Source organism: Balaenoptera physalus (genome assembly GCF_965194825.1).
Source record: "Balaenoptera physalus genome assembly, chromosome: 10".
Taxonomy (NCBI): Eukaryota; Metazoa; Chordata; class Mammalia; order Artiodactyla; family Balaenopteridae; genus Balaenoptera; species Balaenoptera physalus.
In genome coordinates, this window is record NC_138889.1 from 35,674,852 (window position 1) to 35,688,002 (window position 13,151).

Consider the following 13,151-nt stretch of genomic DNA (forward strand, 5'->3'; position numbering starts at 1 on the left):
ACTAGTGAGAGAAATTCTAAGATGAACATAATATAGTCTCCCTTGGAGGATCTCCTAGATAGTGGAGAAGAAACATTTATATACAAATCATTGTAACATCATGTGATTGCTGGTATATTAGAGATGTATACATGGTACTAAGAAAACACAGAAGTGCTGGCACAAAAACTCTGTCTATGAGAATTGTACCTGGTATAGATTGGGATATACTGCTCTTAGAAAAAGCAGAAGTATGTATTTAATAAACTGTTTACAAAACTCATTTAATGGATTCTTCTTGAGAATAAATAAACATGAGTTTAACTCTGAATTTATCTCATTTGTACTTGCTTCTTTGCTGGTTTACTCTTTGACATAGCTTCCAGTTTTCAAGTTGGAACTACCATGGACCTCTATAAAGATTTTTGAACCTAGGGTGATAACAACATGCAGAGTCCTAACATAGTGATATTTTCAGTGTGAAAACACTACCATAATTATGAGCATATTGTGGTCTGCATAAAATAATGTTACTCATGTAGTTGACAGGAGAGAAGATAAAAGACAATAAAAAGAGAATTATTTATTAAAAAGATCTAATGTTACAAGAACAGTACACAGAACTATTACCTGACTGTGCCTTCCACATGGTATATACCATTATATATAGTATATATACAGACTGCATACAATATATTTAACGGTTTGACATGGGGTCCACAGTACCTTCATTTGGGTATGCAAGGCATTCAATTTCATGAAATTTTTAATTATGAGGAGTCTTTTTTTCTTCAGAGTTCAACTGACGTTATATAAAAATACAGTCTGTTTAGTGATTTAAGACTGTGTGGTTACTATTCCATCCAAGAAAAAGCTGACTCAGTATAACGTACCTTGATAAGGAATGCTGTTCTGCTTTCTACAAAGTAACAAGTATGTAATACATAAGTACATAAACATTTTAAAACCCATTTTTAATAGGTTTATGATGCAAAATACATATTCTGTGCATGTTGCATAAAAACATCCGGTATCGCTGATTCCTGTAAGAATACATCAGACATTCTCTATTTAAATATTCTGTCAGATATACACCATCCATCAGCTAGTCAGAAATATTGGTTAACTTGAATTTGCCGTGTATTGACATTATATTTCATTGGGCTTTGTTTTATAAGAGTTTTAGTAATAATTCAATTCTTAAAGTCCACTAAGTCTAGTATGAAACACCATGGAAAACGAAGAAAATGATTTGATTCAACAAATATGAAGTAAAAGTTATTGCCCATTCTTTAATATTCTTGCTGCATCTTTTTCAGATGCACAATCTGCTCCTGCAAGCTATACCATACTTGTGGGGAACTCATATTTTGCCTGCTAAACAGTTACCATCCCTCTATATGCAAAGTCCAGCCTCTACCACTCCAAAGGAGGTACTCAAGGAAGGCCACTTGGTTGTCATCATTCACAGGCTTTGATATTCACCATCCGTGGTAATTTACTACAATAATCTATTAACCAAAATAGTCTTCTAAATCACTTCTTGTTTGTTTAGGGTTGTCTTGGGCATAATCCGCCCCCCCACCCACCCAAAGAGGATGAGTAACCAACACAAACAGTGGTTCTGTGTCTCTGAACCCAATCTCTGAGGATGTTCAGAACAGAAACTCCGATCTCTCTTCTGGTTCTACAAGGATTAACCTCTAGAGCTGGCAGTTTGAGCTCAATACTGCTTCATTCTGCTTGCTGTTAAAGATGTGAATAGAATTAACAAGTTTAGATTTTATAAAGGAAAAGAAAAGAATCTACCTTTTGTTCTCATATTAACAACACCTGTAAAACAGTAGTTTCTCCAGGCTATTTTTTGGCATATGACTTTGCAATAACTATCCCTTCAGGCATCTTCTTGGGTTTAATGTGAACTCTGGCACGTTCTCATATTGGTTAGAATATCTGTAAAATATCATCACATAGAAAACTTTCACCTCACTTTCCAACAACTATCTAGGATCACTTAGGTTCAAGTTGAGTACTCAAAGAGCAAATGAGTATTACCTCCCAAGCAGTGTATGGCTAGATGGACTAGCTGAGCCCCTGTACTGAGGCCATGTTTCCACACATTGCTTAATTTAAAAAAAAATCAATTTATCCAAGAGGTTCTCTTTATTTTAATAGTTGATAAGATTTTATTAATGGCATGTGATGCATGGAACTCTTTAAAAAAAATCAACATTTTTTATGCTTGAACCATTTTAATCCATAGACTATCTCTATGCAAAGTTACTTGCAGAACAGATTTTCATTGTCCTTAAAATTATTTGCAGTTAGAAGAAAACTTTGGGCCTAATTCACCACCTTTTTTGGCAGTGGGTGGGGTAATGGGGAAGCTTTGTCCCATATTCATTTCATTTTCAAGTTAGCACCCTTGGCAGCATGTCAGTATCTGCAGCTTTTAGTGATCATATATATATTTTTTGTGACTTTATATTTTGTTATTAAAAATAAACATTTACTATATTTGCAGCTAGATAACATAGTACTTGATGAAAAACAATAGCACTTCAGTTCATTTGGACTCACTTTCTATTTACCTTGCACTAATGTAAATGGCTTATTCCCTATCCTAATAACTTGCTCTAGGGATGCATATAGAATAGCATATTGACAAATTTTGTTTTTTCACGATGCAATCATACAATATTTTTCGAGAAAATTTTTGTGTACTTATCCTATAATGAACCACGCAGTTGAAGTATTTTTTTTATATCTCCTGCTGCTTTGTCAATTGGAAGAGTCAACCAAAGGAAAAATGAAAAACAGTAGACTTGGAGTCTTAAGCAAATTTTTCATTCTCAGTTTTGTATTTATGTTTGAAACAGATCTGCTAGAGACCACTTGCTTAACAAATGGATGGCACACACTCAGGGTCATCAGATATAAAATCAAATTCCAACATACTAAAAAAGTAAAGAATACATTTGACAGAAATAACCTTTGCTTACAAAAATTTATTACATACAATCTGCATATTTTTATTGGACCAATAGCTGTCCTCTCCATTTACAAAAACCAAAGAGAAACCTGACGGATAAGTAATATTCCCCCCAACCTCCTGTAAGTGCACCATGAGCGGTTCCAAGTTTTTAACGCTTATCTCAAGGTCCTGGGTCTCCACTTACATTACACTCTATTCACTGTTGTTATCAAGCTAAAGCAAAGAAAAGCAAATTAAGTCTGTAGTTTTCACCAAGAGGTTGAAGGAATCATCAATGCCAAAAGCAACGTCACTGATGATGAGGACATGGAGAGAGTATGGAGGGTTGACTGAGCACTAGTGATTTTCCCACCTGTGGAAAAGAGAAGCATTATATGGACAAAATTATTTTGGTTTTGCCTGAGCTAGAAAAGAGTTGTTTTAGGTATGTTAAGACAAATGAACGCAACATCAATCCTCTTTCTGATGACAGCGTTCCTTGTGCTTATGAAACAAGATGTTGTCTGGGGTTCTCAAAAGGTATATGGAGGGCAGAAGTGTATATGGAATATTGTGTTAAAAAGGCTGTGTCATGTCGAACAAATACACCTAATCAGGAGATTCAGTATAATTTTCAACATGATGCACTGATGGAAATTATCCCAAATTCCAGGTATGAAAATAAAATAATTTCTATAGTGCACAGTTCGGGAAATGGAGTAAAAATAATTAGCAAAAGTTTGTGGCAACAAGAATTCATAATTTATTTTTTTAAGTAAATTTTAAATTTAATAATAAAATATTAATTTATTTAATTTACTTATGGGTCCTTGATTGATTTGACTGTTTCAATTGAGCAGGCTTAAATTATAGATTCTCATGCCAAACTTGGTAAAGAAGAGGCATCTTTCATTAATCTTACCTCTACCCAGGAGAAGTTCTTCCTTCTTGAGACAAAAGCATTGTATGCAGTTAATGTATTAGGGTGGTTGCTTGATTAAACTCACTGATTTGAATGTATTAGTCGAAGTAGTTTTGATAGCTCCATAAATTCACAAACTAAGTACCACCCTTAGACCTAACTTCAGGAATGGTTCTTCAAGCCAGAGGTCTTTGGAAGTATCATCATCATGATTGATATTTAATGAATGCTTACTATATGCCAAGTACTGTACAAAAGCCCTTCATACATGTTATTTAATTTGATCCTCACAGCATTCTTATGCAGTAAGTGCTATTATTTATCCTGGTGTTGCAGATGGTACCGGGGCTTAAAAAGATTATAGAAACTTGTTTAAAATCATTGAGCTAGGAATTAGTGGAAAGAGATGCTTTTATGTGTTGTCTCTATTAAAACGATTGGCCTTGATTAAAACCATGATCGACTAATAATAAAATGTATGAACTGATTTTTGGAATTATCCTTCTGTCACGTTATCCTCTCTGACCAGACTGAGTGTAACAGGATTCTGGGTGTGATTTTTGTTACTGGATAGAGTCTAAATTTATTTTTCAGATGCTTCTTTAAGAACTGAAGAAACTTTTGTTTGATAAACTAAACATATACACACTCTAAAAGCAGCAAATCTTCTTTCCTTTGAAAACTGTTACAGCTGAGGCACTAATAAAACCTATTATTCAAAATATTGGGGAATGTTACATATATTTCAACTTGTACAAAATGGGGTCATTGTGAAGTGCATGGCCACATGTGAGCTATAAGAAAGGCATGATGAAAAAGCCTCACTGGAGTGGTATATGCATGCTTAATAAATGACTGTGAAAACATTCTTTCTGTTTATTTGAGAGTGGCTGCATCCCTGTTAAGTCAACTTACATGACATTTTTACAAAAAAACCCTCACTTTCATAATGCTAAGTAGGGTCTATATCTCAAATTCCATATAGAATCCACAAAGCAAAAATATGCTATTTCAGCATAGCAAAACAAAACAAAACAAAACACAAACAACAACAAACATTGGACTAAGTTCTAGTCCCAGACATAAAACTAACTAACTATTTCACTTGAGCAGCTCATTCAACTTCTTAGGCTTTTGGTTTTTGGAAAAAGATAAGAATGAAATCAATCGTTGCTCATGTTTTATAGGTCTAAGAAAATACCATGAGATTTCACTTCATTAAAACTCAGGAAATGGTTGTACTGGCCAAAGTGTTATTAACTAAAACATAAAAGTTGATAATTTTTTTTTTATGGAACAGAAGTTACAAGTTAATTAAAATATAAATGGGAGAATCAAGGTGTTTGTAAGTACTTTCAATCTTGGAGCTGATACTATTTGGATGATACTTTAGAATCTGATTGTGTTACAGTTGAAAGGAATCTTGGAGAGCCAGAGAATAATAAAATACTTAACTCATAAGTTTGCTAGGAGAATAGAATAAAATGACATATAGAAAACACCTAGCACAATGTAAAGAACATGACCAGAGCTCAGTAAATGCTCTTTGTATTGTTGTTATTAGAAATTTAAGACTTATCAAGCAAGCAGAGAGTTGTCATCTTTTTCACTTTTCAGAAATAATCTTTAGTTCTTCAATGTGCTCTTGATAATCTGAACATTTCAATTGTGAATGAATCAGTGTAGAGACATTATTACCTTTCTTGCTCTTGAAACTATAATTTTATAAATAAATCATAAAGTGTATTAAATTTTTGTGTGGCCACAATGTATTTAAGTTTTCAGGTCTTTTCACCTGAATTTCTGAAAAAGTCAGATTTTCTGTATCGTGTGATTTTTATTTTTAAATGCTCATTTTGAAATGATTTTAGATGCACAAAAAAGTAGTGAGAATAAAATAAAGAATTCATCCAGATTCCTTAAATGTTTATGTTTTATCTTCTTGCTCTATTATTCTCTCTGTAAATACATACATTTATTTCCTGAACCATTTGAAAGTAAGTTGAAGACATGATGTACTTTTACCCCTAAATACTTTAATGTGCAGATCCTAAAAATAAGACATTTTCTTGTATACCACAGTACAACTTTTAAAAACAGGACATTAATGTTGATATAATATTATCTAATTTACCGACATTATTCAAATTTATCAATTGTCCCAATAATGTCCTTTATCTCATATTTTTATGCAAGAATTTACTTACCAAGTATTATGGCAACAGCTTTTCCTCAAAGTTTCAGTCTATCTTATTATTTTCTCCACTATGTTTTCCTTCTATCTCACTTTGTGGCATCAAAAAAAATTCATAAGAAATGCCTCTGGTCTTAACCTAAGTTGAGCAATACATTGAATATAATAAAGCCACATTCAGAGTTCTACAGAATATCATTGGATACTTCCCTTTAGGTTGATACTTCTGCTTGAGAATGATTGTTCAATAAATAATATTCATAATTACCTATTAATTAAATGTACATTAAACATTTTTATACAAGGCCTTAATAAAAATTGCCTAATATTTTCTCAGTGAGACATTTGTATATTTAATGAAATCTTTTCCTTTCTTTTTTGACTACCTCAATGAAATGACTACTTTCTTCTGAATTTGTAAAAATCTCCCTTCCTTTAATCAGTTTTTTCTTGCTGGTGTAATAATGATGGCAGTGGGGTTTAATCCTGGTTCTTCCACTTAGTAATAGTGTGATCTTAGGCAAGTTACTTAAATTTTCTCTGTAAAACAAGAATAGTGCAACCTACCTCATAGATTGTTAAGAGGATTAAATAAGATGATGTATGTAAAGCACTTATGACTGTGCCTGACATATAGCAAGGGCTCAGTCAAAGCTAGAAATTATTAATATTGCTAATAATAACAATGATGCTCAAATAAGTTCTAGAGATCTAATATATAGCATAGTGATTGTAATTAATAAAACTAATATATACTTGAAAGTTCTTAAGAATGTAGATTTTAAATGTTCTCACTACAAAAAAGAAATAGCAGTTATATGATGTGATGGAGGTATTAGCTATATTTTTGCAATAAATTTGTGTACATATTTGCAATATACAAGTGTATCAAATCAACTGTTGTACACCTTAAACTTATACAATGCTATATCTCAATTATATTTCAATAAAGCTGGAAAAAGAAAAAAACCCAAAACAAAGATATTCAATGAAATTTATAATTTATTTTGAAATCCATAAACACAATCAAATTTTAATTTAAAAAACATTCTCTTTAAACTTTCCTGTCCCTCACTTTCCATTATCTAATGATAAAGGTAATCATGACAATAGAGAAATGGGTATAATATATTAAATTAGTGCAATACTGGTTAAAAGCAATATTGAAAAGCACAAATGACCAGCAAGACACTACTTGAGATCAGGATAGGGGAATTTCACAAATAAAGATATTTTAATGAAAATGTTAACTCTTTTCTAGATTTGTAGAAATTCTACAATTGTGAGTGGGCTGCCATGGTTTGTATTAATTGGAGGATCATATAGCAATCAGAGTAAAATGAGAGAAACTTCAAAGTCTCTGAACCATGCAATCTATCGTGTTAATTTTGATGAGTTTTACACCATCTTAATATTGTTAGTGGTTATCAAATTAAGCCTGTTGTGTTGAAACTTACCTGAATATGATGAGACCCTGATTTGGGAGCTAGCGGTTCCATCCCCTCCTTCACTGTATGCTCGAACTTCAATAATATAGACTCCAGCATCAGGGAGTGGGACTACTGCTTGAGGTTTCTGTGTTTCAATAATTTGACTGTTGCTGTGACCCTCTTGCTTATAAAATACCTAGGAATAATATCAGATGTTTAAACATTTGATATTCAATCAAGGATTTCAAATGTTTATTGACTGCCTTCTGTATGTCACATTCTGAGCTAGGTACAAGGAGCTTACAGCTTAGACAGATATGTAAGCAAATGCAATGTATGTGTTATATGCAGCAATGGATGTATACATAAGGGACTATGGGAATACAAAAGAGAGGGTTTAATTCCGTCTGGTGGTTTAGGGAAGGTTTTTAAGAGAAGGTGATGCCGAGCTAAGTATTTAAAGATAAGTAGAGTTCACCAGTTGGAAAAGGCAGGAAAAAAAGTCTACAAAGAGATAAGAGAAGATTAAAAATACATCTAAGCAATAAGGAAGCAATAGCATTAGAAGACATTTGAGAATAGTGAGAAATTGAGGCTAGAGAAGTAAGTAGTGAGGGGGCAGATCATTGAAAGTCTGTTATTCCTGGTTCTTGGAATGAATAGTATTCTGAGGGAGTACTCAAAGCTGTCATCTTCAAATCATTTGAAAGGAGTAATCAGAAAATTTGTTAAATATATCAATAATAAACCCTTAAAAACGTAGAAGATAGCTGAAAGCTTAAAATTATATTGAGTATTTTTATTTTTACTTTTGTGTTTGCCTTTTGGTGAATTGGCATTTGGATACATTGGGTAGCCAAGTTAAGTGTTTTTTGACATCTGTTCATGGTAATAGAATTGAACATGTATTCATGGCAAACAGAGTTTTATAACTACAGATTAGGACACAGAATTATCCTGTGTTTACAGTTCAGAAAACTAATGTCATAGAGATTATACGATTTATACAAGATCATATGGCTAGTTGTAGAAGAAATTGCATTGGAAGATTAGTATTCAGATGATCAGTTCAGAGGTGTTTCACTGTATTATACTGTTTCTACTCATTTGCCCCCAATAAACTGTTTTTGTGTGTGTGTGTGTGTGTGTGTGTGTGTATAATGGTCAAGTAGCAGCGGTTAAGATTTTAAATACATTTTCATTGTTTTTGTGCTTTTATCATAATTGTTAGTATTATGATTGCTTTGCATAATGGAGAGAATAATGGCTTTGCAGTCTCACAGATCTGGATTCAAAACAATCTCCTACAAAATAAAACAAAAAACAATCTCCTACACATTCCTGTCTGAGCAAATTTGAGCAAGTTACTAACCTTTCTAAATCTGAAGTGCCTGTACTGTATAGTAGAGATAATAACACCTATTTCATGGTTTTGTTAGGAAAATGCATGTAAAATGTCTAGCACAGGACCTGGTAAGCTTAATAAGAGAAAGCGACTTTTTCTGTTGCTATTATTGTTCATTGTCAATGGTCAGTATTTCATTTGCATCATAAAAGATGAACTTCCTTGGGAGACTAGACAAAAATTTATAATACTTTTTGTTTATTAAAAATGTGTTTTGAACATGAACTAACCTACATACAAGAAAAAAATACTTTAGAAAAGTAATATTTTCATATATTGAAGCATGCCCGTACTCGATCCTCCTTTCTGGATTCTGGTAAAGTATGCTGCCTCCATTTACTTTCTCTATCTTTCATGGATTTAAATTTACTTTGGAGTCTTGGGAGAGAAGTAAATTCTCTGTAAAAGCATAAAACATGTGCAATAATTCTATCTACTGAAATTCTTATAGGGAAGGATGCCGTAGGTTTAACATAGTTGGGAAGTGGCAAGAGCAACATCAAATATTTCACTGGGTATCTCATGTGAGTTAGGCACAGTGCTATATACTGGAGATTCATCAGAGAATAAGACTATATGGTCTCCTCATGGCACTTACAGTCTAACAGTGGAGACAGATAAACAGTGCAATCGAGTGTGCTATGTGCTGCAGTAGGAAACACATTTGATGCTATAGCCATGTACAGAGTGGTACAGATTTGGGAATCAGAAACATTTCTAGGAGGATGCCTATAGCACGTTCTTTTGGCTTTAAAAAATAAAAATTGTATCAGAATTTATGCTTCTCATTTTGACTGTAGCAGCATACTGAATTAGAATTCTGTTCATCCACATGAGGTAATTAGAAAGCAAATTTATGGCAACGAAAAAGTATGTAAATTGGTGAGGATTGGCAGGGGAGTGACTATTTTAGAGGACGTTGTTATTATGGTTCAATAAATTACAATTCTTATGACAAAGAAAAATGCAGCCAGTAATGCATATCTAATGTGGCTGTAAAATCCAGAGTTGAAGAAAAATTTGTGGATCAGTTGAGATTTAGGAACAAAAGGTAAAGGCAGGAAAATATCAGTTAATAGTAGCAAAAGAAGTTTGAGATTAAATGTGGCTTTTAACAATACATCCAGGGAGATGTAGTGCTATGAGTCAATAAGTAGGTATACTAACTGAAAAGATACATTAAATTAATGGTTAGTCTTGCGTGATTCAGAGATTCTTTGCTCATTTTAAAGTACTGATTTAGAAAACATGACTATGAATGAGAAATATGAGAAGGTTAAGGAGTTATCAAGACATGTCAGAATAGTTATTGACAGTAAGAAGACCAGGGAGTACTTTGAGAATCTGGACATTTATAGATTGGAAGTTGCAATGATGGCTATCTCTAGACCTAAAGAAAATTGTCTATTGTCAAAACTATTCTCAAATTCTACTTAAAAAACTTAGCCGAAGAGATGATCCTAAACAAAAAATTAGTGCAGTCCTGTTATTCTCAAAGGCGTGATCTAAAATGGCTAGTTTATATGTCTGATAGTAACAATAATGGTGTGAGTGTGCCTAAAAATATAGCAGAATAAATTTTTGCTAGTTTCATCCACAAGTGCCATTGGAAGGATGGATCCTATTAAATGGAAGGGCTATTCACTTGCTGAGCATCTTGGGTACAATTGTTCTTCACAAAAGTGAGTGAGGAATCCAAAACCCCAGTGGCAACTGGTGGGTGAGGAGGAATCAGCAAGAGAGTAGAATCTAGGTGAAAAGAAGGTGGGAGGCTCAAGTACCAGTGAGAAGCCACAAGCTCTAGGGTGACTACAAGGACTTTTAAGAACAGGACTTCCTATGGCAATTTTCAGATGTTTGTTTGTATGGTGTGCCTTTCACTCTATCTCCCACTGACATTTCCATAAAGTCTTCTTTGTATATGTATATACTTGACATTATACAAGCCATTTCTGTTTTAATCTTTAAAAAATATTTTATGATGAAAAAATATAAGCATAATCAAATATAGAAATGATGGTATAAACCATTATATATGAGTATTTTTAACTTGTAGGAATCACAGGAAAGAGGCTGAGTCCCATATTTGGAGTAAATATAAGATAAAGGAACAGCTGTAAGATACAAGAAATCAAGGAGACCAGAATGGCCATAGACCTTAGGCTCCCTGAGAAGCTGGAGAAATATAGGGATGGGCTTCAAAGTTCCACAGGCTGTGGAATACAATTTCAGTTCAAGTGTACCTATATCTCAGGAGTCTGGCAGGCCCTAATTGATATCTAAATGGAATAAACAAACAAAAATTTCTGTCTATATTGATGGATCATATAATAACTAGTAAGCTTTGAGCCTGATTTTCCCCATACTCTCCCTAGCTCTATAAATACCAGAAAGTAGAGGTGAGGGAGAAGATGTATGGTGAAGAGGTCGTATATCTGGGAAAGGATATTTCTTGATAGACAGAAAAATGAGACCCTGTTTTCTTGATATGTAGCCTGAAGCCCTTATCCTGAATTCCCTCTAAGTGCTTTTGTCTTCTGAATGGACAGAAGTCTGTCTTGGTGGGGAAGGGTATATTTGCACAAGGGAAAGCATAGCCCCTGGGTATTTAGCATTTATTTTCTCTTTCACTTAAGTTTAAGTCTGTAAAAGGAGAATAAGGTGGGGATAAGATGGCTGTTTTACTTTATAATCTTGGTAAGTTTCTTTCACAGTACAAAGAAAAAAATTCTCCATTCTCAAGATCATTAAGGAATATTATGGCTAAATATACTTTAGTCCACAGTTTTGTTATTAGCATTTCTTTGGAAGTGGTAGTAACAGACATAACATGTGCTAAAATTAGTAAGGATTCTAGATTCAGATCCAAGCTAGTGGAGTCATAAAAACAAAGTTTTCTTCATTTAAAAATACTTATTTGGGAAAAATAAGTTAAATTAGGAAATTTCTTTGAAGTTTTTGTTCCATTTTCCTGATCATATATATATATAAAGAAAATATGCAGCTAATCTGAATTGGGAAATGTAAAAAAAAGTCAATTATTAAAATGACCTGAAGAAGTGATGAATATGTTAAATAAACTCCCAAATTTGACTCATATTTTTAGGTGGGAAGCTATTTTGTTTGAGTGGAAATAATCTGTAGCCATGTCTACAAACGACAATTATTTTCCAGCATTTTTCTTGTTCTTCATGCTTCTATTCCTCTTGCTTGTTAATAGAAGCTGTGATATCTTAAAAGTATTACTATTAAATCTGGACTTCTTAAACAAAATCCCAAGAAGTCCAAGTTCTCTTGGACAGTCTCAAAGAGCAGTGAGAAATTTCAGTACTAGCTAATTCTATTTATCAGAATAGATTCAATTTTAATGTGTTTCCTGTGACACTGTCATATATGGTTCAATTCCATCGTTCTTTCACTATAATCTTGGTCACTTTTGAAGTCCCTGATAAGATTTTGTGGTGGGGAGACCTTTTTTTTCTCTTAACACCTTTGAACCAAATTTCCCTTGTTATTGTATCTTTTCTCTGGTAATATCTTGTCCTTATGTATGTTGCTGACACCTAATCTGTGGAATCAAGTAAAGGAGTAAGATTCGTGCTTCCTTAGAAAATGGATTGGTCTAATTCCAAGCTCTGCTGTTTTATCTTATTATCTTATGTTTTGTTTTGTGGTTTATTTTTTTGAGAATAAATTGCATCCAGTATATAATATCTTAACTATAAAAAAGAAGAGTTTAATGGATTATTTACGGATCAAGTCTATGGAACAAATCTATTTTTCTCCATATTTATCACATTTCAATCATTTTCACAATCTGGAAAATTTCTAGATGAGGATTTTTTCTTAATTCATCCATCTTAAACTGGACTTGATATAAAACATGGAATATACAATCCTTGCACTTTAAACCTCAGGCATTAACTCCTAGTTTCCAGCTTCAAATTTACATACCATGTATATTTCTAGTGATCTCTTTTGCTGTTACAAGCAAAGTAACTTGGCCAAGACAAAAAGTAAAAATAAATTTACTTTCCTTTTGATATTGCAATTAATTGTGGAAGCTCTCTCTTGCCCTTATTAGCAGGAAATCCTCTACTGCAAATTTTCCAAGAATCTCAAGAGGCAAACTTAGTTTTAATACAGCAAGCTTACCTCAAATTACCTCATGGAAAGAGAAAAGATTAGTGTGTTGACATGTCCCTAATTTTGTTAATTTTTTTTGTGACAGCCACACACAATTATGT

General features: G+C 33.1%; 1 protein-coding gene across 2 annotated transcripts in view; it reads right to left on the reverse strand.

The window, feature by feature from the left end:
• Positions 1-539: 539 nt before the first annotated feature.
• Positions 540-13,151, reverse strand: part of CNTN5 (contactin 5) — a 1,367,783-nt gene continuing 1,355,171 nt past the window's right edge. For both annotated transcript variants that reach the window (XM_082409880.1, XM_082409881.1), the window contains 2 exons: positions 7,527-7,695; positions 540-3,326 (listed from right to left, as the gene is read on the reverse strand). In XM_082409880.1, the coding sequence (XP_082266006.1) occupies positions 3,223-3,326; positions 7,527-7,695 (273 nt within the window). In that variant the 3' untranslated portion in view covers positions 540-3,222. The remainder of the gene's footprint in view (positions 3,327-7,526; positions 7,696-13,151) is intronic.